Here is a 27891-nt window from a genome sequence, read left to right on the forward strand (position 1 = left end):
CATTCTGCTCAATGTTTAAAATGCTTCTTGGATAACCTAGGATAAATGTTAATTATTCAATTATTCTCCTTACAAGATATTACACATTTGTGTCAACCATTTCTCTTCCGTTCAGTGAACTCAAGTAATTACACCAATTCTCTGAATAGTTATTATCCAAAACAAAGGAAATTGAAAAAAAATCATGTTTACTTACTGCGGTAGTTTGCTATTGCTGCTGTAACAAATTACTACAAACTCAGAGGCTCAACATAACAAACACAAATCTCTTACTATGTAGTGTAGAGATCAGAATGTCTCGTGCAGCGACCACCCACGTACCGGCAGGCCTGCACTCCCTCTGGGAGGCTGTAGGGGACAATGCTTCCTGCTCGTTCAGCCTCTACCGGCTGGGGCACTAAAGTCCCCTTTGCTTCGCTGGCCGTCAGAGGGGACGGCCCACAGCGCCCACTACCTCTGTGCTCTACTAGAGTGAGAGCTAGGAACCGCAAAGGTGCGTGGCATCCAGGGACGATCCAGATAATCTGGGTGGACCCACCCAGATAATCCAGGGTCATCTCGCCATTTCAGGATCGTTACCTCGATCATATCTACAAAATCCTTCTTGCCGTGGGAGGTGGCATGTCCCCGGGTGCCAGAGGTTAGGGAGTGGACATCTTTGGAGGCCACGATTCAGCCCAGTACATTGTCATATCAAAGGAACTGAGAGGGGGATAATATATCCAGCATGGGATGTCATCAAGCAGAATGCTGGACATCTGCTCAGTGGTCCAAGCCGGGCCACTGACCAGCTCAGTCATTTTGTAAAGATCACTCAACATGTAGGATCCAGATGCTTTCTTCTTTTTCTTTCTTTATCTTTTTTAAGTAGGTTGCACCCTCACTCCAGATCCCAGTGTGGGGCCTGAACTCACAGCCCTGACATCAAGCCTGGAGCCATGATCAAGAGTTGGATGCTTCGGGCTCCTGGATGGTTTAGTTGGTTAAGCGTCTGCCTTCGGCTTAGGTCATGGTCTCAGGGTCCTGGGATCGAGCCCCACGTCGGACTCTCTGCTCAGTGGGGAGACTGCTTCTCCCTGTCTCTGCTCATGCTCTCTGCTGTCTCTTTCAGATAAAAAAATAAAATCTTGGGGCGCCTGGGTGGCTCAGTGGGTTAAAGCCTCTGCTTTTGGCTCAGGTCATGATCCCAGGGTCCTGGGATCGAGCCTCGCATCTGGCTCTCTGCTCAGCGGGGAGCCTGCTTCCCTTCCTCTCTCTCTGCCTGCCTCTCTGCCTACCTGTGATCTCTGTCTGTCAAATAAATAAATATAATCTTTAAAAAAAAATAAAATCTTAAAAATAAAGAGTTGGACGCTCCACCCACCAAGCCACCAAGGCGCCCCTTCGTTTGTTCCCCGTGAGGCCACTGTCACAGCTGCCGGCTCGGTTCATCTAGGAACCCATTCCCACTGTCAGGCTCGGGGACTGTCACAGCAGACAAAACAGAACAACCCCTGCCCGCTGGGAGCTTACGCTCGCTCGAGGAAAGACTGGCGATAAACACCGAGTATGTTAGGCAGTAAACGACACAGCACGTGACTGGTGATGGTAAGTCAGGAGGGTTACGGGAACCCCAGGGGCTCTGCTACGTCGAGAGAGAAGCCAAGGACGGACGCACTGAGCAGGTAACAACTGGATGGAAGGCCTCCTGCTTTCCAACGCGGCGACCGCAGCCATGCCCAGCGCACGGACAGCTCCCTGTATCCGTGCTGACACGGGCAGGCCGTGACAACGCAGGCGTGCATTGGGCAGCTCCACCCTGTACAGCTTGCAAGTCTCCACCGGATTGCAGCAAAATGTCTTTGTTCTAAGACGGAGAGACTATTAATTTGCAAGTGCCAGAGTGGCATAGTCAGCACACCAAGTAAAAATGGTCTAATCTGTGAAGCCACAAAGTAATTTTACTTGTCAGTTCAACATCTCATTGGGTGTTTCAAATTATATTATTCACACAGTAGAACTCCAACAGTTAGACTCGATAGGAAAAATCAATGCGTTTATCATGTAATTCAGGCAGAAGTTTCACCACTTACCCTCAATCCATCGCCCACCGCTGTGTCCAAACACACAGTTCTCCACATTATGTGAAGCTGGTCGTGATTCCCACCAAAGGGAAAACAGAGAAAAAACTGCCCGGCTTTTGTAAGAAAAGTGCACTCTTTCCGATTTACAAATATTTGATGTATTACTTTAGCAAGCACACTGTTATTTGCAACTGTTATTTGCAACTCTAGCCAAAGTATTTCCCAGAGATAATAAATTCGCAACCGAGTAACTTTCAAATCTGTCTGGGTAGAAAAAAGCATGAAAACAAAATGGGAGGATGAAATGGAATGTCAGATGGGGACGTCAAGAGACCCAGGGTCCAGAATGCCTTCCCACAGCCGGTCGGTATGACCTTGGAGCAAGCCACGTAAAATCTCTCCACCCGCTTCCTCTCTTTAAAGGAAGAGAGCAATAAAAGGGCAGGAGTCACACCTGTCCTACCTGATGTACAGAAGGCCTGCGCGGGACTGAATAGGACCGCACGGGAACGAAGTCTTCCGGGAACGGGGAGATACCAGCGACGTCACGCAAGGCACTTAGTAGCACTGTGCTCCCCAGCCGCACGGGCGACCCGCCTCCCAGGGGCTCATGGGCGTGCCGGCAATCACGGGCAAAGCACGGACCCAGTATGGGAGGTTTCTGGGGCCTCCGAGGTGGCCTCTGAGGGACACCGGTTAAGCCACTCACCAACCACATCACTGATCGAGCCCTCATTGTGTCCCAGGCATGATTGGAAACCTTGGATGTAACGAACACGGTGATGCCCGTGGCCCGGGGGAAGGAATTAAGTCCTTGCTGACCCCCTCAAATGTGAGATGTGGCTGAGTTACCTTAATGAGGTCCTCCCTGGAGGGAAAGTTGGACACCAGGTAATTTTCTCTGGTTTTGGTGTTGGTGATAGAGACGTGCAGGCGGCTGTGGGCCAGCTCGTGAGCGTTGGGAGGGAGAATCAACTCCATTCCGCTTCTAAAGAAGAAAAAGTGGCCTGCGTTATTCACCTTGAATTATTGAACGCCTTGTAAATATTTTAGAAGGGAGAACGCTGCCCCGAGCGTGCCACAGTTTACAGAGAGCGTCCTCAGCCGTCCGCCCGCACGCACTCTAAGGGAAATGTTCTTTATTCATGTACGTACCTCAGTCGGGCCATGAAATCGTAGCCGGGCGTCACCGCCCCAAAAGACTGCCTTCGGATTTCTTCGGCAAAGTCGTAGGTAAATTCATTACATTCCTGAAAAAGAAAACAAACAGGTGAACCTGTGATTTGTAGAGAAAGAGAAAATTCCTTCTTTTTCCAGAATTCTCTGGCCATGGCACAAGGCACCTGGACCCCACATCTTACAAACCCAACACTCAGCCTTCGACGCCCCTTTCCTTCACATCTGTGTGAGTCCCACCTGACCGGCCCTCACCCCACTATGCTTAGTCCCCCGGCAAGCTATGTGTTCTCCCAAATCCAGTTGTCTTCCCCCCCCCCCACCTTTTCTTTTTAAACCACCTCCGAGGGCTTTGCCCACATCTGGGAAATCCTTGACGGCTCAATTCTGATTTTCATTTAGCACATTTCTTCAGCACAATTGACCTCCTCTCCCATCCCAATTCTGTGATCTCTGACACAGTCTGATTGCAACAGTTCTGATTACTAAGGACGATAGCAATGACCAAGAGAGGAGTCGTCATGACACGGTTTGTCTTTGGACATTGGTCTTGGGCATTGGGAGCCTCCGAGTGGTGAGGAGGGTGGGTGTCTTCTGTGCTGGCATTCCCTGATGCAGATTCTGGAAGCTCGTGCTCTTGTAACCGTGCGAAGTGGATATAATACCCCACTCGACAAGTCAGAAGACAAAGGCCTGGAAAGATTAAACATCTTTCCCAATAGCTCATCAAAACTCGCCCAGAGTCAGGGTCTGAATCCGGGTCTCTCTTTCCTTTATTAACTCACGCACGACACAACCTGTCCTAGGCACTGGGATTCGGGTGCGATGAGATACCAAGAGGCCCTGCCCTCATGAGATGGAGGACTGCCTCAGTGCGTAGATCCCAGAACGCGACGAGAGCGCCGTGAAAGTGCAATAAGCAGAATCAAGCCCCCCTCCCCCAAGATGGCTACATTCTAGTCTCTGGATTCTGTGAAGGTTTCCTTACAGGACCAAAGGGATTTTGCAGAAGTGAGTAGGTTAGAGATTTTGAGATAGGGAGGTCATCCTGGCTTATTTAGGTGAGTGTGGTGTCATCGCAAGGATCCCTGTAAGTGAAAGAGGGAGGCTCGACTGTCACATTTGGAGACGGAGACTCGAAGATGCTGCGCTTAAGGCTTAGAGATGGAAGGAAGGGCCACGAGGGCAGGCATGCAGGCTGCCTGCAGAAACCATAAAGGGCAAGGAAACAGATTCTCCTCCAGAGCTCCCAGAGGGAGCACTGCCTGGCTGAGAATTTGGTTTTAGCCCAGGGAGACCCTTCCAGAACTATGACTTCCAGAAATCTAAGACGATAATTGTGTGTTGTTTTAAGCCACTGAGTTTGTGGTCATTTAGTGTAAGGAGCAACAGAGATGTTACACAGTGGCCGTCAACCAAGGCTTGCCTCCAGGGAGACAGCTAGGGTAAGACCTAACGTGAGGAGGAGCGGGACAGGAGATGGGGGCAGATGAGGAAGACCGGCAGGGACAGCTGGGAGCACAAGCCAGCAAGGGCCACTGGCCTGAAAGTCTTCATCAGTGACCCAGTGGAGAACCAAGTCACAGTGGCTCATGGGAGGCTGCCCAAGAAGTCTGGATCCTGTCCTAAGTCCAAACAGAGCCCTGTGGATGGCAGGGGAGGGGAGGGGGAGTAAGACAGCCAGATTTGTGTTTGTGAGGTGCTGGTTTCTGGTCGGGAGTGGACGCAGGGCTGCTGTCCAGAAGCTGTCCCCAAGATGTGTGCTCCTTCTACCAGGCCAGACTGCCCACTTCACCTACTTTCTGGTATGAATTCTACTTACACACACACACACACACACACACACACACGCACACAGAGCATGCATGCACACACAGACACACAATCCCCTGACCGCACCGGAAACTGATTAAGCAACGGATTGACTCATCTTTGTGCTCTCCGCTGTATCTCACACCGTGCCTTGCAAATTAGGGGCTGAGAAAAGGCTTGCAGCGCTGAGCTGTTCCATACGGACGTCTAAATTTGCCTGCCACCTAAAATACATCCGGCATCAGGTGCTCCTCTTAATTATACATGCACAAACTCAGAACTAGATTAATCACTCACGTATTTGTCACAACACCACAAAGCTCGAGGAACCATCCGCAAGAACTGAGCTAACACGGATGTGAGTAAGTAGAAAACAGTTTGCTAAAACACTCAAAGCAATGGTGTATTTCAAATGCTAAAAACAAAAAAGAAATAAAATAACCTTAAGTCAACGGGCTGAAAATTTATTTTGACAAAGGAGAAATGAGGATGGTCCAGGTAAAGACAGAGAATCATTTCATACCTTCCAGTGTGAGCACTCCGTACGTCCTGCTCCTTTATGTACCCAACAGCCCCCACCCAATCTCGCCCACACAGCTAGACAATACAGCAGGGGCTCGAATTCACTGAGAAAAGATACAAGAACAGGTAATCTGGCTTGAAATATGATATCAAGTCTCAGATCCAGAGGAACCGTCTGTGTCTGAACACCACAGAGTTTCAGTTAAGTGGCTATATTATGGCAGTATTTCTGAGTCACATGACTTGGAGATCACACTTAATACAGCTCTAAATCTGAAGATTCAAAACCAAATCTGTTCAATTGCAAAGCTGAGAATTTGCCCCACATCAAGGAAAGATGGCATTGAGGAGAAAACAACCCCTTCGGTGTCCCTGGCCTCAAGAGTTCTGGAAAGGAACGAGCTTGCAAATTCAGCTCATATGCTTCTGCTAGTTTTTGGGGGGGGGGGGTGTTCACATCTTACATCTACATTCACTGCCTTCAGATTCTCATTCTGTGCGATCTGTACGGCACCGCATCCGTTCTCTGGTTTCCAAGAACGCAACCGTGCAGAGACAGGAAGAAAACACAAGTGGATTCTCATATGACTGGCTTCAAATCCAGTTTTTCCTACATAAGCAGCTCATCCTAGGTGATGAGAACAAGAGTCTGGATGTTTGAAGTTTTGTAGCTTTGACATTTAAAATGTGACTTAAATTTATTCTCGGGCTCGAACGAGTTCGTTATTGAGTTGTTGTTCAAAGCCACTGGAGTGTGTAAGTAATGAGTGAATAGGATATTCGGCACCTATAGAAGACAGTTCTCCCAGTCTGCGAAATGCAGGATTGCTGTCTAGAAGCAGAAAGCATTTTTACAAGATAGATGGCATTCAGGGTAATGCCTAATGAGGTTATTTTTCATAACTTTTGGATAGACTGCTTGGAATTCACAGTTTTTTAACCGTGAGAATGAAAAATAAAATATCCACATCATTCTGATTAATAGAAATTCTTGGTCCACATTTTTGTTTAGACACCTGTTTGTAAACAGGAGGGAACAAAGTGTTATCGGCCCTGTGTTCCGGGTCTTGAAAACAGGGCTGGTGTTTTCATGATCAGATAAAGAAGAAATATCCTTTGCTTGAAAGAAACAGAGCTGGGACCTTAAGACTAAATAGCACCCAAGGTGGGGGGCGGGGGAGGGGAAGGCATTTTATTTCCTTGTCTCACTGTGATCCGAAATAATCTTTCCCAAATCCCGAAGACAGGTGCATAATGATGAAATTTTGATAGAAAACTCTTAACCTTTTGTGTTAGCCAGGCAAAGGATTATTTCTCTACGGTTCACTTGGTGGGGGTAGCCTTCATGTCGGTGGCTGGGTGTTCGTTTGCTGGCGAGGGATGCAGTCCGGTGACAAGTTCATTACCTCTATTTTTTCTGGTGCGGTCAGCAGGACGGTAGCCACCAAGGATCCTGCAGAAGCCCCTGCAAAGGCCTTGACATCCTTCAGGAGCTTCTGGCCGTGTCTACAAAGTGCAGATGCTGCCCCCAAGTGGTAAATGCCCAGGAACCCGCATGCTGCAAAGGACAAGTTGATGTGCTTCATTCTGGCTGCAAAACAAACCCCCGGAAAAATAATAAATAAATCAATCCCCCCAAAACAAGCAAACAAAAAAGGCCGTGGGTCGGTACAGTTTATGGCACGTGCCGTGTTGTCTCATGCCTCATCCTTCCAAGATTTTGTTTTAATACAAATTTTCTGTGCGAAACAGAGTATCGTCCATGAAAATCTCATTCAGTATCAACATTTTTAAGAAAACTTTTTTTTTAAACTCTCTCATCTTGGCCCAATACAGCTGTATTAATTTTAAAAAAGGGAAGTGTCCTATGTCTTCATCACACAAGACTGCAAATCTGCTATTCGATGTACTCGGCAAGAAACAGATCCCTACGTTACATGTGGCAAGGCCTGCGGTCTTTTTTTTGTTGTTGATCTTTTTTGAACTTCTTGGGGGATGGCTACTCTTGTGGAAGGTCGATTCGCTACATAGTAGCGAGTTCCTAACAAAGCACACGCAAGCTCTTGGCAAGTGCATCACTGCACCTCAAAAGCCCCTGCCGCCCTGGCCCCACACTCGCGTTGCAGGCACTCGTGTGGATACTGAAGACCCCAAACCCCAACCCTAATGAACACACAACAATGATGCCCACGAAGCAGCGTATGGACGTGCTCGCCCAGGGTCTCGAGACAGACAGGGGAACAGGTGCACGCCACCGCGCAGCCGCAGAGCGGCTCACCTGGAGGCCCCCCGGGGTCTCGTCTCCGCCCCCCCACCCCTCCCCCACGCCGAGGCGTTCAGCCCGGGCCTCGAGTTCAGGGGCCTAAGACCTTTGTTGGGCTCGGGAGCGGGATCGGCCCGGGCAGCCGAGCCCCGGTTTGGGTTTCGTTTGGACTGGGGGCGCTCAGCGTCCAGGCGGCAGGCACGCGCAGGCCCAGCATCACCGTGAGGGCCTGGGGACCTGGGCGGGCGGGGGTTACCGCCGCAGCAGCCCGGGGACTGCGGAACGGCTGCGGCCCGCTCACCTCGGGGAGAGACCTCTGAGGACCAGAGCCCGCCCAGCGCCCTGCCCTACCAATGCAGCGCTGAGGCACCTCCATGTTGAACGGCCCCCTAACGCGGAAGGCGGGGCCGCGCCGTCACTCAACAAAGCTCCGCCAATCAGAGCTGCCCCACGCTCGCGGAGGGACTGCCCAGGAAGGTCTCGCGGAAAAGGGTCGGGGCGGGCCTAGCGGCGCGGGGCTGCGACGTCATCAAGCCGACGCCCACCGTATTTAAGCCACCGGGCTCAAGATGGCGGCGCACATTCGACGCTTGACCCCGGCGTCCCGCGGCGCGGGTAAGGGGCACCCGTGTCGTCTCGAGTCCTGCTGTGTTGGATACGCAGCGATGCGCTTTCGTGCGCCCGCGCGTCTTAGCGGCACCTGCGCGCGGGCCCGTCACGTGCGAGTTTGCCCGCCCCGAACGACCCTCGTTGGCGGCGCCCCGGAAGCGCTTATTCCCCCCCCCCCGCGCGCCTTGCTCCGGAAGTGGTTCTCCTCTTGTTTTCCTCACTCTGGGGGCGGTCCAGCTGGCCGCGAGGGCGGCGTCCACGTGCCGGGTTGCGGGCAGACCGCCTCCTGGCGTTTTCAGCTCCTGTGGCTGGTTTTTACCTAAGCGTTCCGGGAAAGCTCGCACGTGGACTTAGGCCGGCGTCCGCCCTGGGCTCGTGAGGCTGGGTGACCCCGGGCAGCTTGCCTGACCTCTCTGAGCTTCTCGGGGTCCGTGTCTGCCCCGTGGGTTGCGGGCAACGGTGTTGGTGCTCAGCACGCGAGCTCGAGGCGCACAGCAGGCCTGCAGCCCGCCGACCTGCCCCGTCAGCCGCCTGCCCCGGGCGGTCCTAACACGCGCGCCCGGAGGAGCCGCAGACTCCCGCTTGGAGGTGCCCGGGGCCCCTGGCTGCAGGACAGGCTTCGTCTGCGGCTGCGGAGCAGAAACAGCCGCGCGCCCCGGCCCTGCCTTCAAAGACCCAGACGAGGGCAGGCCCCCGCACAGCCTGTACGAGGGTTTGGGTCCCCCCGTTTCGGGTGCGGGGACCGGGGCTCGGGCCCACCGCACCGACGGCCCTGCACGTGAGGACTCAGGGAGACCTTGTGTCCTGCGCTGAGACCCTTGATGCTGGCGACCTCGTAATGCCTCAGCACGGCCCAACTCCTGGGCGAGTTCTTGACCGCCCTGAGAATGGAGGGGAGGCAGGGGCAAGTGTCCTTGGGGGAAATGCAGAAGGACAAGCCCTTGGTTCTGGCACTCCGGGGCAGACGGTGGTCCTCGCCTGAGACCACCCTCCAGGAAACGTCCCAGAAAGGACAATCTGAGGTCTCTGAGCCGAGCTCCTGATGCAGAACCTGCATGTGAGCAGAGCCCACCCCCGTGGCTGGCCATGCTTCTAAAGGCTGGGAAGGCCCCTGTCTAGCGGGTGGGGTGCTTGGGCTCACGGTGATGCGGTGACATTGGATGTTTAGACAGAGACAGAGCCCGCCTGGCCAGACGCTGGCCGGGGCATAGCCCAGCAGCTGTGTCTTGCAGGTGGACGCTGCCACCAGGCAGATTCCCGAGATGAAACCATTGTCACGGGGCAGCCTGCTTGAACACAGGACGACGAGAGCCTCCGCGGAAAGGGAAGGGCACATCTCCCACTATGAGCACAACCGCCGGTGAGTCACTTTCCGCTACATCTGAGTGTCACGGGAAAAGCGTTCCAAAAGTTCATTCTTTTTTTTTTTTTTAAAGATTTTTTATTTATTTGACAGAGAGATCACAAGTAGGCAGAGAGGCAGGCAGAGAGAGAGATCACAAGTAGGCAGAGAGGCAGGCAGAGAAAGGGGAAGGAAGCAGGCTCCCTGCTGAGCAGAGAGCCCGATGCGGGGCTTGATCCCAGGACCCTGGGACCATGACCTGAGCCAAAGGCAGCGGCTTAACCACTGAGCCACCGAGGCGCCCCCCAAAAGTTCATTCTTACCGTGTTAAACTTTCTCTTAAAAATTAGTCTCCTTTCTCCCGCCTCTTCCCCTGATCATATTCACAGCTAATTAACACACTTAGCTTCCTAAGCTAAGGAAGGATTTCCAATGCATTCACATTTCGTTTTTGCAATTTAAAGACCAGACATAACATTTAGGGTGCCATCAATAAATATGATTTGGGTATTGGATTTAACTAAATTACTCTTCTGAATATACAGTAATTTAATTGCCCTTTAAGACCTCTTTTTTTTTTTTTTTTTTTAATTTGCTGGTTTTTGCTTCTCGGTTTTCCTTAGTAGTTTAGTTTTGAACTGGTTTATTTATTTAGCCATTTATCACACGTTTCTTAAGCATTCATTGTATCACCAACGGGCTGTTGGTCCAGGGCTTGCAAAGTTGGGGGAGTTCAGTTCTTCCCCATCAGGGATGCAGACTCTAGGGGGCAGGGTTGATTGATCCTTACAGGGACCTGATCCTGTGCGGGTCCTGGGCACGCAGGTGCTCTGGATGGGAGCCCTGAGCTACGGAGTAGGAATCTCTTAACTTGGAGAGACACCTGGAGAGAAAACAGACTGAACCTGACTGTCCTGTCCCTGTGCCCGGCGTCCTCCCACAAGATTTTATCGTGTGTTCCACAAAGAGGGGGAAGGGTACAGAAGAAGGGGTTGTTGCCACACTTCGGGCCCCCAGGACAGGACCGTGGACCGTCTCTCAGCGTTTCTGAGTCTACTCTCTTCTTCCGGTCGGCTGTGCTCCTAGTGTTATTTTGTTGCCACCATGTTACCACCTTAACACATACTGATACCTCTGTGGGGGGCATTCATTGCCCCTGCAACACCCTCGCCCTCCCTCCTTTTCGGGGAGTCCTCACCCTGTCACCCCCTGGTGCTGATCCTGATTGCAGGGGGATGCGGCCACACGGGTGGACCGCACGGGAGTGCCCTTTTCGGGGGCCAGGGGCATCGTGTGGTAACAGTCCGTGTTGGCCTGTACTTTGTGCCTACTTGAAGCACTCCCTTGTTTTAAAAGCACGGTGGAATTGAGAGAGAGGCGAGTTTGCAGTCATGGAGGAGAACTTCCCCGCTAAACACAGGGAGACAGGCCTTGTCCCTTCCTACGGGTCGCTGTCTCTGAAGAAGGACACACAGTCACCAGTGAATGCCACCACCCAGAGGTGGCCAGCCCCCAAGTAAAAGCAGCCTAGGGGGAGTCAGGGCTGGGAAACAGAAGCAGGGGAAAGGTGTGAGGGCATTTCTTAAGCCTGGGGCTGCAGCTATGATTGTCCCAGACTTACTCCCCAACGGCTCCCCCCCATTTTCTGTTTGCTTTCTGAAGGTGAAAACCGCGTTTCTGAACCTTGCAAGGCAGTTCTCACTAAGAGATGGACTTCTCCCGCTGCATCTGACCATTTTCTCTCGCTAGCAATTTGCTAGAAGAACCGGTTACTCAAAGGAGCACTAGGAGAGAAACACACACACACACACACTCGAGCAATGGGGAGGGGCAGAGGGAGGGGAGAAGCCAACTTCCCATGGAGCAGGAGCCTGTCCTGGGGCCAGATCCTGGGATGTCAGGATCTTGACCTGAGCAGAAGGCAGACGCTTAACCAGCTGAGCCACCCAAGCACCCCTAAGTGAATCCTTTTTAAATGGGAAAATATTTTTTCAAGAGATGCATGAATTACGTGTTTTATATGTATTTTTCTGTTCCATACGTGTGTATGCATACGTAACAAAGGACTTCCATAACACCTGAAGGCATTTCCAAGTAGACGTTCTAAAGTGTGGTTTATTTCTGGTTGGGTGCCGCGAGGAGTGTACAGTCATCTATAGGTCTTTCCATGGCAGAGAAGTTGAATACCAAGTCATTTCTATGAAACAGACATCTTTAAAATTTGACATTGATTTATAAGCTCGTTTATTTCTAACATTAAGCTTCTTTCTGATTTAACACATTCCCAATGTGCTACATGTTTGCACTGGACAGCAGAGATGGTGAAGACGTTCCGAGTGTTTCCACTGGCTTATAGGAATGAATTACGGCACTTGTGGGTGATGTTGTACATAAGCATAAGATAGGGCATCTTTTAAAACCGGCGTTTTGAATATATTTTATGGGAAAGAGGTGTAGATCTTTGATACACACGTGGTGGGTTGGGGTACCAAATGCATTACAGCGTCCTAAATATCAGAAAGCACAATAGAAGGAAATCCATGTCCTCTGCTCTTAACGCTGTGTTGCTCAGCAGCTGTACTCTGTGACCTGGCCGCACTCGTGGTCCACGGCTCGTACAGGTAGATGGAAATTGTCCTTCTTGCTATCCTTACGTGATGTTCTTGCAGCGGAAGAGATGATTAGGGAGATAATGTAAATGGCAGGTAAGTTAAATTGTTGAGTGGTAAACAGAATGTCAGTTTTGATGCTTTCGGCTTTATTAAATTTACCAAAATACTCTCTTCTAATTTGGAGGACTGGTTTTAAACATCGCTGCTGCTTTTATCCAAAGAAACACCCTAATTGCTAAAACATCCAATTACCTAATCACCTCATTTCATGGAGACAAAAATAAAGATTTTGGTCTGTTTCCTATTTGCAAAACGCCTTCCTTTCCTGAGCACCTGCTTCTATTTACTGGGATCTCATGATTAATAATGACTTCACTATTGACCTTCCTCAACCTGCCAGTCCTTCTTTCGCGTTTTCCTGTGTAACTTTTGCAACGAGCACGAAAGGAAAAAATACACGCAGTAGGTGAAAATTTGGAATTAAAACAATTTTCCCACATCCACACAGGTGCACAGATTATCCGCCCAGGTCCCCCTCATCCCCAGGCACGCCCTGTGCAGAGACTCAGCTCTCCTACACGGTTCCGGCAGTGAATTAATATAGTATTGAGCTCTCATTCTGTGCTGACGTGGGCTGTGGCGTCACCGTAGGCTTCGGAACCTTGAACCCGTTCTTTCTCTGGTCAGAAGTTGTAATCACCGTTCCTTCATATTTAGATACGTATGATTTTACTGAAAAATGGTACAAGTCCTTAGTCCTTATGACCTGTAAGTTTGTTTATTTACTTAAAGCATTTAGAGAACTTGTTCATAGCTGGGAAAGAAAAAAATACAAGCAACCCAGAAATGAATGAAAGCTCGCCTTTCTGCACTTATCCATCTCAGCAGTAACTCATTTTGATGATGACTTTTCCTGGAAGCTGTGGCGTAGAGTAGGTTATTGTAAAAAGAGGCTAATTTCCTGTAGGAGCAATGTCGTAAAAGGCCATCATGTCACTGACCAAGGCCTTATCTCTAAAGAAACTGTTTATCCAATCATTTATCTTTATGCCTTTGCTCACTCTGTAAATTGTGTTTGGTGTCTAATACATGACAAGGGCTGGACTAGGCATTAGGGAAAAAAAAAAATCCTGCAGATAAACTTCATGCCTTCAGCTCACTCTGTTTTCTTACTGGAATGTCCTTGTACATTTTTCTGTTCCGTTCTGTCCTACTTCCTCTTCAAGACCGAGAGCAGGCTCTGCTCTCTCCTTATATCCTTTTGGGTGGTGTTCAGCCACCTTCTGTCAGTATTTGCCTTACCTTCCTCTCTGTCAGTGCATGAGGCATTGTTGTCGCATCTGTGACTTTCTATTTCGGCAGACTTGTGTTGCCTCCACACTCTGTGCTCAGTTCATCTGGAGCAGGGACTGTCGTCTTGGTTTTTGCCAGGTTCTGGTAGAGAACTGAAGACTCGTAAATGTTTGTAACTGTGGGGGCATCTTTAGTTGGCATGTTTCAGAAATCTAACTGGATGAAGCAGGAAGCGAATTGCTAGTTGAAATAATCTCAAAGCTTAGACGTCGGGCGAACTGCAGGTATGGCTGGATCAAGCACGTGGGTTTCATTTAGTTTCGTTCTGCAGGTAGGGCATCTCCAAGAGGTCGTTGGCTCCCCATCCTCTTCGCCTATCACTGTCCACCTCCCAGACTTAGGAACCAAGACTCCTGCTGGTTGTTTTTATCACAGGACTATCTGAATGAGTCATTTATTGGGGCGCCTGGGTGGCTCAGTCAATGAAGTGTCTGCCTTTGGCTCAAGTCATGATCCTGGAGTCCTGGGATCGAGTCCCACGTCAGGCTTCCTGCTCCGCAGGGATTCTGCTTCTCCCTCTGTGTGCACGCGCATGTGTGTGCGCGCGCGCGCTCTCTCTCTCTCTCTGTCAAGTAAATAAAAATAAAAAGTGTGGTCACCATTTAGTAAGTGTCCACTACTATATCTCTTATTTTCTTTTAAAACTGGAAAGAAGTATATAATTGACGCAAACTCTTGAAAACAATCTTTTTTCCCCTAAGATTCATTTATTAGAGCGCATGCACACACATGAGCAGTGGGGGGAAAGGAAGGGGGAGAGGGAGAAGCAGGCTTCCTGCTGAGCAGGGGCCCTAACATGGGGCTTGATCCCAGGACCCTGGGAGCATGACCTGGGCTGAAGGCAGACGCTTCACCGGCGGAGCCACCCCGGCGCCCCTCAAGAGCATTCGTTACAGTACCTTCACTGAATTTCTAAGGTAAAAATGACATCTCCAGCCGCACAGGTGTGGTCCGTATTTGGAACACTACAGAATGAGCAGCGACGATGGCTCCGAAGTCTGCGTGTCGAAAGGATCCAGCCTGACATGTAACGACTGCCGTAATTTCAAGATCTGTGATGGCTTGAACTTTCAGGACACAGGCTGCAGAAAAGGAACTAATGAAATGTGATGGTACTCCGTGGAAGTGTTTGTTGAATTGTTGCTTGGGGTTGTCAGGACTGAAACGTCGATGTAAGAGTAGACGCGTGAACACCGGAAAGGTAAGTTAGGTCAATGGCCATCCTTTGTGTCCCCGTCCTCCTCGGCTTTCCTCACCTGTACTCTGCACGGTTCTTACTGATTTCAAACGTAGACCAACTAGATTCCGTCCTGAATGGAATTATGTCACATGGTTAGAGATACTTGTTTCGACTGTTTTTAATGTTTGATTGTATTTAAAATGCTCATTGTGTTGCCAGATAAGGCACAAGTTAATATTAAGTCCACATTATGAATTCACTTTTTTTTTTTTTTTTTAAGTGAAGAAGGTTAAATTTAAAAAAGAAGCACAAGGCAGGGCTTCTGGATAGCTCGGTCAGTTACACAGTCCGACTCTTCCTGTCAGCTCAGGTCGTGATCTCAGGGTCCTGGGATCAAGAGCTGCGTCGGTCTCGGTGTTCAGTACGGAGGCTGCTTCAGGTGTCTCTCTGGCCCTCTCCCTTTGCCCGTCCCCCAGCTCCTGTGCACACATGTGCGCACTCTCTCTCCAATAAGTCTTTAAAAAAATTTAAAAATAGGCATAAGGTGATTTCTGTATTAGCTAGTATAGTTATTCATTAGCTTTTGTAGTTAAAGCTAATGCGAAAATAACGTCTAGGTCATGACAATAAGCCATAAAGCTGTGTGTGGATACAGGAATGCACTCAATGGGAATAATTATTTCACAAAACAAGTGTCCGTTGTTTTTATTCCTGTTAGAGTTTAGCTTTTTAAGAAATAAAATCTTATTCTTGTTTCTAAGGAAGCACACATTCCTTGTAGAAGATCTAGAGAATACCGATACAGATTTAGAGAAATATTGACGATGCTTGTAATATTTCCATGTGTGGTTATGTATCACACACCCGTCTAGGTAAGTGTAGTGTGTAATTTACTCTCTGGAGATTGCTATCTCAAGTTTTAATACAAAGCATTATACAAAGGCCATAAATATGAGATAACCAGATAACTGACAATAACTTGATTATGTAGTGAATGGGCTGATACTATAAAATATATGTAACACTCCTTTTTGCTTGTGGGCTTCCCGACATCTTATGTCTGGTGAGTGATGACTGGTGAGTATCGTTTTAGCACAGGGTAATGCCCGCTAGTGAATGAGACCAGAACAAAGATTAGATTCGATATTAACGTTTGGTTACCTACTAGGCTTTGTTTCCACCTCGGTGACCTCTCCCTGCCAATTTTAATAACCAAGCTGTTTAATGTTTAGGTCTTCATGAATTTATAAATTCTGATACACCACGGGCCTTAGCGCTAGAAGTTTAAATGCCGAAGACAAGGATGTGTACGGTGTTAATGGAGCAGGGTTTTAAAAACCGTCTGTTAGAGCTCGTCCTTTCCAGGATGTGTTTTGGTGAACATGGCTGCGTAAGAGGTTATGAATCGTCTCCACAGCCTGGGACTGTCGTTCCGTGAATGTATTGATTCAGCCACACTGGGTGCTGTGTGTTGGCATTTTCACAGGCCCTGGGGATGTAGTAATGGGTGAGACACGTAGGCTGCCGTGTCATGAGGGAGAGCGGTGACAGCCATTATAAGACAGGAGTTCAGGTCGTGAAGGGAAGGCGGCACAGGGTGGTAGGGCTCCCGTCCCACCCAGTCCCCAGAGTCCAGTGGCTTGTAAAAGCCTCGGGAGTTCTACACTGAAGACTGCAGGTGGGAATTCCAGTGTGTGGGTGGGGTGCTGAGCGAGAAAACAGTGTCCCAAAGAGATGAATGCAGCAGACACGAGCTCCCATTGTCTTCCCTTACCCAGACATTAAAGAGACTCGTGAAACGATGGCACACTTCTCATCACGTTTTTTGTTGGGGAAAATACATTTTTCATAAAAATATATGAGATCTGTAGATGTATATGTAAAAACAAAGTGCAGAATCATGATGGCTGTATTAAGGGCCGAGAATGCCTGCTGCTTTGGGAGACCGTTAGAGTCACGTTGACCTTGGAAAAACCCCAGGATTTGGCAGAGGGAATGGCGTGCAGTAGGTACTGTGCGAATGCTTCCTGATAATTGACTGACAAAATGATGGTTGTGCAACTGCGAAATCCTTGTTGAGGTCTAACCCCAGATAGGTCCAAGCCTCGGACAGCTCCTAATTCGTTATCTCACTTCCAGGAGTGCCTGAGTCATCCGAACGAGAGTCCAGGCGGCCCAGGCATGCGGAACCGGCCTCCGCTACTTGGGGTGAGTACTCCTTGCATTCTAAAACTGGGTTACGTTGGTTTACATCAGATTCGTTTGACTTAAAATTACCCAGTTGGCACATGCATGGATACGTTTACCTACGTACACAGACTCTCAGATGAAAAATTTAATTGATGTGGCTTAAGGTTAAGTCAGCCTGTCTTTTTCCTGCTTTGTGCTGACTGGTTCCGAGCCAGGCTCTGCCCCTTGTAACTGTGTGACCTTGGGAAGGTTACTTGACCTCTCTGTTCCCCAGTTCCTGATCTTGGCATTATGGGTGATGATTACACCCCATTGCAGAATGTGTATGAAGCTCTGAGAGGTCGTACATGTAAGGAGCGTAGAATACGATTTGTGCATAGAATCGTGTAACTATTGCACTCTTGTTATCCTCAACTCGAAAATATTCCCATTAAGAACGTGTAACTTGCCAGTAGTTCTCAGTATGTACCCGGTAAAGTTTGAATGAATGAATGAAATTTTGAATGCTCTGGGGGGCACCTGGTGGTCTCAGTTGGAAGAACATGTGACTATTGATCTTGGGGTCGTGAGGTGAGACGCACCTTGGGTGCACAGATTGCTTCAGTAAATACACTTTAAAATTTTTTTTAAATTGTTTGTGAAGCCAAATCAGTCGATACATGCAAAGAGCAGAGAATACTGTGTTGTGGTAATAGTCTGTTGTTACTGTTTTTAACCGTGATAATAATAGAAACATTGAGATGACTAGATCAAACTAATACTTCAGTTTACCGTCTGTCATGAAGGTTTTGGTTATGTTTGATGTTTTAAATATGTTGAAAGGCATGAACTACGAAAATGAGGAATGAAATTAAGTGGAGAAAATGGAAATGGAGTCATTAGAATACCTTTTCTGCCTTCAGATGAAAGATATATCCTCAAGGAACCCAGTTCCTTGGAACTGAATACATTTTAAAATCAAATTCATTTTTCTTGCAATTTATGGATCTGGAATTATTAAAATGTTCGTATCTTGGGGCTAATGTGGCATAACAAATTTAATTTGCAAAACAAAGATGACATGACTAGAACATGATCCATAATCACTTTTTTTCCCTTCAGCTTCTCACTGTAGGCACTCTGTTAGGAAGATGGACAAGTCAAGCGTATTTTATAACATCATAGAACTTTCCCAATAAATACGCTCTTAGAAAATCATCAAGGAGTAGAATTTTGGAACAAAACGATTCCTCGGAATTTATCTTTTATAATGTTTCTCAGTTGTGTAGGGCACGGCCCTGCGGCCCTCGGCAGGGGTGTTTGGAATGTATGGGGGTGCTCTAGGCTCAGTGTCCCTGGGTATGTGTCACAAGGCGGGGGAGTCGGGGGAGGACTGGGTGAGAGCACAGGCTGATCGGAAGCTTGCCACAGAGCGGCAGTCCTGGGGCAGCCACGGCCACACGCTCATAGTGACCACCGAGCACGAGCCTCGGCTGGAGCTTCCCCGAGAAGAGCGGGCCCTCATGCCCACGCGGCAGCACGTCTGGAGGGGCTGCGTTTGGAGACAGCCAGCCCGGCGCCTTCCTTGCACGGGTGGTCTCTGAGCTCCTTCTGCAAGGCGGACTGGACTGGAGCAGCACAGCTCCACGGCCGCTGGTCACTGACGTGTCTGAACCCAGCTTCGCGCCTGCCCCTGGTCCGATCGGCCCGTGTCCGACAACGATGACCGCGTTCAGTGTTGGTACGCTTCTGGGCTGTCTCGTTTCATAGTGTCGCCTTTGAAGGTCATTCACGTGCCACGTTGGTGTTTTGGCAGAGTCTGTGGGAAGAGGGTAGAGACGGTAAGGAATAGCGTCTCTCGGAAGGGCCATTGACTCTGCCCGTAGTGGGGATGGTGATTAGTGCTGGTGGTGGTAGTAATTACAGCAGTGAAAGGTGCGGAGGGAGTCAGGAGGAATAGGGTAGCAGGACTGATAACGTTCGTATTGACTGGCCACAGGACTGGGGACTGCTGTGTAAACGCTCGTGTACTGCGTACAGCGACACGGCAAGGAACGCGTCAGTATGATTCGCATGTCGGAGGTAACGTACAGAGCAGGGCAGTAGCTTGTCCCAGCTCGTCAAGCTCGTAAGTGATGCAATTCAGACCTGTCAGACCGAACCCTCCCACCGACTCCCATCGTCTGTCCTTAGAATCGGGCCGCGGGGTCGGTTATCCTGTTTGCTGGCTGTGTAATCTGGTCACAACTGATCTTTCATGCCTGGATTTCCCCAAGCACAGGAAGTCTGTAATAATCATCACCATCTGGCTTTGTCGCGGGGTAATGTGGGGGAGAAGAAAAAGGTGGTGTTGAGAGCATGTTTTGTAAATTGGCAACCCTTCTTCCGTAAATGCTGGCTCTTACCTTGCTGGTATTAACCATCCTGCGTTCTGGAAATGAGAGTAGCACGTGGTTCCAAAACGTTGACAGCAGCAAGTACCGTAGATTCATTCTCACGAATTATCCCAGACCTTAGGAGCGGGAGGTCATCCGGTTCACAGGCTCTCAGCCCTGCTGCATATTTCTGTCCTTGGGGGGAAGTTTTATAAAATGACGGTTGCCCAAGATTCCATTCACTTTCGGAAACTGGATTTAATTCGCCTGCTGTAGGGCGTAGAGATCTAAGTATATGTGCGTGCATCCGTATTTGTACTGGTGAGCACGTGTGTGTGTGTACGGTGTGTGTGTTCTCCCAAGGAGATGCTGATAAGTAGCCAGGGGGCAAACATGGCTGGCTTGAGCAACAAGCTTCCCTCTGACGTGTGGGGCAACCGCATGTTTACAAGGGACAGCCCCCCTTGGTGCCTGTTGCCCACTGTCCCACCTGGTAGCCACCCCTTTCGCTCTCCAGTGTCTTTGAGATGGTAAATTATATATATTACATAAATCGTGCCCCCTACTGATGAGGACCTGAGGCATGAGGAGGCTGTTTTCCTTCTCAAAGAAATTGAATATGGGATTGCTTTAGAGTTCCATTTCTTCAGATTCTCAAGCTAGAGCATTTCTTGATTTTTCTATGATGATAAGATCTGTTCAAAGTAGAAATAGGCTCTGTTCCATGTAAACCAACAAAATTTTGCAGTATTGAGATCTCCCATCCCACCAGATTGATTTATGTAGGAAGCAACTGATCATCATTTATAATTTTTTTTTAAAGATTTTATTTGTTTATTTGACAGAGAGAGAGGTCACAAGTAGGCAGAGAGGCAGGCAGAGAGAGGAGGAAGCAGGCTCCCCGCAGAGCAGAGAGCCCAATGCGGGGCTCGATCCCAGGACCCCAAGACCATGACCCGAGCCGAAGGCAGCAGCTCAATCCACTGAGCCACCCAGGCGCCCCCATCACTTATAATTTTTAAAGCACTTTCTTGTGAATACTGCCCTTTGTTATTTCAAACATTGAACTGAGAAAACAAATCAACGGTTTTATCAACTGTCGCAGTACTAGTTTTCTGAACACCCCACACGGCCCTGCTGGATATGACATGCTTAATGACAATGTTTATGAAACCTGGAACCCAAAGAAAATTGGACTCTGACCGAAAGATCTGACCTGTCGTTTCTCTGTCGGGCTATGTTGCAGTCATCCTAGCTGTGTCTTTCTCAGCCAATGTCAGACTTGGTTTTGACATCAAGGTCAGGACTACCCAGAGTAGCCATGCCTCAGAATAGCTACAATACTTTCCAGCCAGTAGCCTGGCTTTCCAAGGGCACACGGGACGTCTGCATTCAGTACACATACCAGTCCGGGCCTGTGGGCATCTCGCGATGGTAACAGTAACAGTATCGTCTCCTCATCGCGCACATTGTTGCAGGATGGCCCAGTCCGACGGGCAGGCCTCGGGAAATAACACATCTCGGTTGACTGACGTCCATCAGAGTGAAACCAAATGGTGGAAGTTCCTGTCACCCGGCATTAATGACTTGATCTGCTTCTGGAATCTGGGGTCTGTAGGATGCCCTGAAGATTCTGTACAGTGCAGCCTGCGAGATGGCAGTGTTCACAGTTTTGTCGGCGAATGATCACGGAGGAAAGTCAGAGGTTGATTTAATTTTTTTAATTCCAGTGTAGGTAACAGAGTGTCATGTTAGTTTCAGGTGTATAATACAGTGATTCAGCAATTCTCTGCATGACTCAGTGCTCATCAGGATAACCGTCCTCTTTACCCCATTGCCTGTTTCCCCATCCCCCATCTCCCCTCTTCTCTACACTTGAGTCTGTCCCTTGGTGAGCCTTTTTTCCCCCGTGTTCCCTTCTTTCTTAAATTCCACCTATGACTGAAATCATATGGTGTTTGTCTCTCTCTGACTGACTTAGTGTGTTTAGAATAATATCTCCAGCTCCCTTCACACTGTCGCAAATGGCGAGATTTCGTTCTCCTAACTACCTAATTTAAGAAAGAAAGGTCAGCTGGGGCACCTGGGTGGCTCAGTGGGTTAAAGCCTCTGCCTTCAGCTCAGGTCATGATCTCAGGGTCCTGGGATCGAGCCCCACATCGGGCTCTCTGCTCTGCAGGGAGCCTGCTTCCTCCTCTCTCTCTCTGCCCGCCTCTGACTACTTGTGATCTCTCTCTCTCCTGTCAAAAAAATAAATAAATAAAATCTTAAAAAAAAAAGCCAGCAAATTTCCCCAGCTATTTTCTGAGGAAAGGGAACGATTAAAAGAGTTGTTTAATCCAAGTGTCTTTGTGATTCTTCCAAGACATGCTGGGTGTCCGTCCTCTACATGCTTAGGGCACCGTGCACACATCCTTTCCCAGGATCCGAGCTGCAGTGTACTGTAATTACTATTTTGCAAGCCCTTCTCTGGTCTAGAGCAGAAACCATGTCCTACTTACCTTTGCATTCCCAGCGCTTAGTAAAGAAATCCCATACAGGATATGTAAAAAACCTTGAGTGAATTAATAACTTACCAGGAAATGCAGAGGAGCTTGAGTATCCAATCAAGAAGTGGGTCCTTGGGCGCCTGGGTGGCTCAGTTGGTTAAGCCACTGCCCTGGGCTTAGGTCGTGATCCCAGAGTCCTGGGATCGAGTCCTGCATTGGGCTCCCAGCTCTGCGGGGAGTCTGCTTCTCCCTTCAACCTCCCGTCTCATGTTCTCTCTCTCTCTCTCTCTCAAATAAATAAAATCTTTTTTTTTTTAAAAAGTGTGTTCTTGGAGAGAACACGTAGTCAGGGAGCTACGATACTTAGACTGACATGAAAATACACAGTGAAACATCATGGAGACCAGGCATTTCCTACCAAGGGAGCACTTAAGCTCATTCAGGATTCCGGGAGAATCGAGCACCTTACTCTTGGAGCTTGAGGGATTGAGGGAGGTTGGAAGAGCTTATCAAAATCCAATTTTGCTCAAATTGATCAATATGTTTTAATGACCCTCCCGTGAATGCTGAAACAGTTGTGCTCATCAAAGTGCATCTGGACTTAATCGGATCAGCAGGGAGTCTCTCTCAGGGTGGAAATGGCCAGAGCTTCATGGATGCACTTTCTGGAACGATGGGATCCTGAGCTCAACCAAGGATGACCCAGTGCCAAGAGGTTAAGTCGTCGTAGATCTGCATGAACATGACAGCGTGCATACCCACGGACAGTGAATGGCTAATGCCACTGTCACCTGCTAAGAAGGGCTCCGTTACCACAGCCCTTTCCAAAGAGGCAGTTCCGTGGTCAGCTGCAGAGCGTAAGAACTCTGCACCTTCGCGGGCCTGTGAGACGTTCCTCCTGCCCTTGGTCCACGGAGGTATCCATTCCTGAACCACTGCGTGACCTACGTGATGAAGAAGAAGAGGGAGAGGTGGACTTGGTCCCTGAGTGGGAAGGTGCTGTCTGTAGTACCAGACCCCTCCTGATCTCCCCGCCTGTGTTCAGAGAAGTGTAAACCCCGTGGCCGAGTTCAGTTGTGCCCATCCATGAAGCGGCAGGTGGCCCCCAGATGGCGGCTTTGCTTACTGATCGCAAGCCAGGGCCGTGTCTCTGTTGGCGTAAAGCACAGGCTGATGAAGGTATGCAGTCGTCCTGGGACTGGGGAAGTTCTAGAACCTCCCAGCCTCTGTGATCACCATCTGTGATGCTTGCAGATCGTTTTGGGGATGTTTCTCGGAGGATAAATCGTTCCCTTTCATCTTGATATCATCTGTATGTCACTGGGGTCTTTTGCTTTGTGTTTTTACCTGTGGGCAAGATGAATGGGAGACTGCCTTTTGGATCTCAAGCCGGCATATGATGCCCGAATCAGCTGGCCACCCGGGAACCCCACCGGCGCCAAGCTCTCGGGCCCCCGGGCCGTCAGCAATGTGTGTAACCACTCGGGGTTGGGACTGCGCTGCTCTCCGGAAGCAGATTTTAGAGAAAGGTTTCTCCGACATTAGACACGTGACTGAGCCACCTGGTGTTTCTTCCAAGATCTTTCCTTTGCCTTTCGACTTACAGAAGGGGAGTTGGCATCTACGGCTTTCCACCATCCCCTTTAACGGAAATCTTGCAGAAAATCCACTTCTCAGTTTCCCAGTGACAGGTAACTCTTTCGTGTGACTGGAATAATTTTTCTGGTTTTTGAAAAACAGTCACCACTTTAAAATGTAATGTACACCACGGGGCGCCTGGGTGGCTCAGTGGGTTAAGCCTCTGCCTTTGGCTCAGGTCATGATCCTGGGGTTCTGGGATCGAGCCCCGCATCGGGCTCTCTGCTCGGCAGGGAGCCAGCTTCCCTCTCTCTCTGCCTACTTGTGATCTCTCTCTTCTTCTGTCAAATAAATAAAAATCTTTAAAATAAAATAAAATGTACACCAGTACTATATTTTTTTTCTAATTTTTTATTTAAGTAAGCTCTTTGCCCGATGTGAGGCTTGAACTCACGACCCCAAGATCAAGAGTGCCATGCCCCACCAACTGAGCCAGCAGGGGCCCCTTATAGCAGTGTGATTTTTTTTTTTAAATTTACTTGACAGAGATCACAAGCAGACACAGAGGCAGGCAGAGAGAGAGGAGGAAGCAGGCTCCCTGCTGAGCAGAAAGCCTGATGTGGGGCTCTATCCCAGGACCCTGAGATCATGACCTGAGCTGAAGGCAGAGGCTTTAACCCACTGAGCCACCCAGGCGCCCCAGCAGTGTAATTTTTTTTTTTAAAGATTTCATTTATTTATTTGACAGACAAAGATCGCAAGTAGCCAGAGAAGCAGGCAGAGAGAAAGGAGGAAGCAGGCTCCCCACCGAGCAGAGAGCCTGATGTGGGGCTCGATCCCAGGACCCTGGGATCAGACCAGAGCTGAAGGCAGAGGCTTCAACCCACTGAGCCACCCAGGTGCCCCAGCAGTGTGATTTTTTAACAGGAATACATCACCTATGAGCTACATTAGTGAAATAGTTGTCTAATTGTCTAATGTATTTTAGTCTAATGAACACTGTTCCCCTGTTTCTTTTTTGTTCTATTTCTGTATTTCATAGTATTTAATCCACAAAAAGTGATGTGTTTTCATAGTAGATGGCTCTGGTATTGTCTACTCGAGTTTAGCAAACAAACATTTAATTTTTTCTTTTTTTTCCACATGTTTTTATTAATATAGAATGTATTATTTGTTTCAGGGGTACAGATCTGTGAATTGTCAGGCTTACACACTCCACAGCACACACCCTCCCCAATGTCCATCACCCAGCCACCCTCTCCCTACCTCCCTCCCCTGGCAACCCTCAGTTTCTTTTTGTTTTTTAAGAGAGAAAGACCAAGCCTGGGCATGAATGGGGGTGGGGAGGGGAGCGGTGTGGAGGGTGTGGCAGGCACCGTGCTAGGTGCGGAGCCAGACAGAGGGCTCCATCCCGCGGTGACCCAGAGATCATGACTCCAGCCAGAATCAAGAGTCAGACACCCCACTGCCTGAGCCACCCAGGTGCCCCCAACGAAACATTCTTGAGGCGATTTGGAAAAAGTCCCATTTTCGTGGTGGAGTCAGAATGCCCAGGAGTAAAGCTTTTCTCAGTAGGACCTGCAGGGTCATTGCCGTGACACAGCCCATTCTGCGTTTCACCACGATGAGGAACGCAGGAGATTGAACCGGTTTTGAGCACTGTCACTTTTAGAGCCGCGCTAGAGGTATTGACGGTGCGCATACCATGCTGCGACCCAGGACTTACAGAATCACTTTTTAAATGGTTCCGTAGGGTCTGTCGTGAAGGAAGACCTGAGGATTGGTTTCTTCAGCCTTTTGATAGGATTCCAGTCAAGGTGCGGCTTCTTTGTCCTAGATAACTGTTTTCTCAAATAATGGTGAACGTTCTCTTGGATTTCATAGACGCAGGTGCTCTGCTAAGGCCAGGATTTCAGAGAGAGCCGGATCACGTTTGGGTTAGCACGTGCTGTCTACTCGGGCGCTCGGTCTGTCCTCGTCCAAACTGTCAAGACAGTATCCCCCATCCCAGCCTCTTCAGATCATGCTTCCCACGCTCCCTGCACGTGGGCGTCTCCTCCGAGCTGGTGTCTGATGTTCTTGATGCCTTTTTCCGGCCAGAAGGTCCCCCTGCTCTGAAGCCCCATCCGACTCAGAGCTGTAGGGAGGACAGGGTTACGTGACTGCAGGCACAGCTGCTTGTGTTCCGTGTCTGCCCAGACGCTCCCGTGGCGCTGCGAGGACTCTCCATCCGTTGAAACTGGTCGAGTACGGACGGCAGCGAGCGCGTGGAAAGATGCACTGCTTCTCTGTCCTCCGGGAAACGCGGATTGGAACCTGACGAGGTGGCCCCACACAGCGGTGAGGAGTGGGGACATCCAAAACACCGACAGCAGCAAACGCGGGGGAGGAGAAGGAGCAGCGGGACCGTCGCACGCACGGAGAGTGGGAGAGCGAGGCGTGGCGGCTGCGTGGGAAGACAGTGTGAGGACTTCCCACGGAACTCAGCATAGTCTGCCCACGTGATCCAGCCCGTGTGCTCCTTGGTGTTTACCCAGAGGAGCTGAGGACTTATGTCTGCACGGAAACCTGCGCACAGACGTGCCTAGTAGCTTCATTCACAGCCGCCAAAGCCCGGAGGCCGCCAAGACGCCCTCCGGGAGGTGCTGGGTACATCAGCCGTGGTCCGTCCAGACAGCGGATCTTACTCAGTGCCAGAAAGAACTGAGCTCTCGGGCCATGCGAAGACAGAGGGAACTTGCGGTCCGAGATGACTAAGGGAGGAAAGTGGACCTCCAGACGCTCCGTGCTGTAGGGTTCCAGCTCTGTGACCTGCCGGGAAAGGCAAAACCACAGAGACAGTAAACAGATCCGTGGCTGCCTGCCATGGGGGGTCACGGAGGTAAATAGGCCATGCCACGTCGGATGTTCAGGGCGGCGAAAAGTCTCCGTATGATACTGTAAATGGTGGGTACATGTCAGTAGATGTTTGTCCAAAACCCCTCGACCTGCAGCACCAACAGTGAATGAGAAGAAAAAGTTGGACTTTGGATGAGTAGGGTGTGTCGCTGTAGGGTCATTAGTTTGTAACATACTCATGTTGCTCGTGGGAGAGGTGGTACCTTTGTGGCGGAACAGCCGGCCGGGGGACGTCCCTGCACCTTCCTCCCCGTTCCAGTGGGACCCGAAGGCTGAAACTGCTCTAAGAAATCAGGTCTTAACAAAACGACAACTCGTCGAGCACCTGTAGGGCTCTGTCGTTTGTGACTCCGACTCTTGATTTCAGCTCAGGTCGTGGTCTCAGGGTCGTGAGATGGAGCCCCCATGTCGTTGGCTCTGTGCTGAGTCGGGATCTACTTCTCTCCATTTCCCTCTCCTTCTGCCCCTCTACCTGCTTGTGCACTGTGTCTCTGACATAAATCTTTTTTTAAAAAATTAAAAACCAGTGATCCAATTTTGGTGTAATCTGATCAATTATTGTAGGAGATCGGAGCCTCAATTAATTCCGTTCGGACGCAGTTTAACCTGCTGGTTGGTGTAGAATTTAAAATACCTGTGTTCTCAATGGAGTATTATGCCTCCATCAGAAAGGATGAATACCCAACTTTTGTAGCGACATGGACGGGACTAGAAGAAATTATGCTGAGCGAAATAAGTCAAGCAGAGAGAGTCAAGTATCATATGGTCTCACTTATTTGTGGAGCATAACAAAGAACATGGAGGACATGGGGAGATGGAGAGGAGAAGGGAGTTGAGGGAAACTGGAAGGGGAGATGAACCATGAGAGACTATGGACTCTGAAAAACAACCAGAGGGTTTTGAAGGCGGGGGGGTGGGAGGTTGAGGAACCAGGTGGTGGGTAATAGGGAGGGCACGTACTGCATGGAGCACTGGGTGTGGTGCAAAAACAATGAACATTGTTATGCTGTAAATAAACAAATTAAAAAAAAAAAATACCCGTGTTCTCTGTCTGGGTTCAGTACCTGGTGTCTTTGCAGAACTTCTGCTTACGCCCTCACTTGGGCTATTTTACGCATCCATCTGTGTGTCCTAAACCCTGCAGTGTGCTTCCTGTCTGTGCCTTTGGGCCGGTGGAATCTCTTGCCTTCTCCTTGTGTTGCTTTAACAGTGTGAGTCCCCGTTTGTGCGTGCTGGCATGGCTCACTTACCTGCTCGGATGCCGGGCCCTGCCCGACAGCTCTCACATGAACGTGCACTCCAGAAAGCATTGCAAACCACACTTCCTTCTCTTTGTCCGAAGGTTCGGCATTTTCATAAGTTTAGGAACAGTTTGCTAAGTGCCACCGTGAGCCAGGCCTACCAGTCAAGTCTGGACGTCGTCATTTATCTTCCCAACGCCACGGACAAG

The 27891-nt window shown here is 49.4% G+C and overlaps 1 protein-coding gene and 1 long non-coding RNA gene across 11 annotated transcripts in view; one reads left to right on the plus strand and one right to left on the minus strand.

Moving 5' to 3' along the window:
- Window positions 1-8505, minus strand: part of PNPLA4 (patatin like phospholipase domain containing 4) — a 28370-nt gene extending 19865 nt beyond the window's left edge. Inside the window, exons 1-5 of one of the 9 annotated variants that reach the window (XM_045995048.1) lie at window positions 7943-8114; window positions 7506-7614; window positions 6980-7164; window positions 3219-3313; window positions 2916-3051 (exon numbers count right to left, since the gene is read on the minus strand). In XM_045995048.1, coding sequence (XP_045851004.1) covers window positions 2916-3051; window positions 3219-3313; window positions 6980-7159 — 411 coding nt within the window. In that variant the 5' untranslated portion in view covers window positions 7160-7164; window positions 7506-7614; window positions 7943-8114. The other 8 variants (XM_045995055.1, XM_045995049.1, XM_045995054.1 and 5 more) reach the window with 8 other exon arrangements.
- Window positions 8506-8667: 162 nt separating this feature from the next.
- LOC123934883 lies at window positions 8668-27184 on the plus strand. 2 transcript variants are annotated; one of them, XR_006816841.1, is made up of 4 exons: window positions 8668-9149; window positions 9678-9805; window positions 17072-17140; window positions 25428-27184. It is a non-coding gene; the product is annotated as an uncharacterized LOC123934883 (long non-coding RNA). The 2 variants fall into 2 exon arrangements; XR_006816840.1 differs by having other exon boundaries at window positions 8672-9502.
- The last annotated feature ends 707 nt before the right edge of the window (window positions 27185-27891 follow it).

This window comes from Meles meles, chromosome X, assembly GCF_922984935.1.
Source record: "Meles meles chromosome X, mMelMel3.1 paternal haplotype, whole genome shotgun sequence".
Taxonomy (NCBI): Eukaryota; Metazoa; Chordata; class Mammalia; order Carnivora; family Mustelidae; genus Meles; species Meles meles.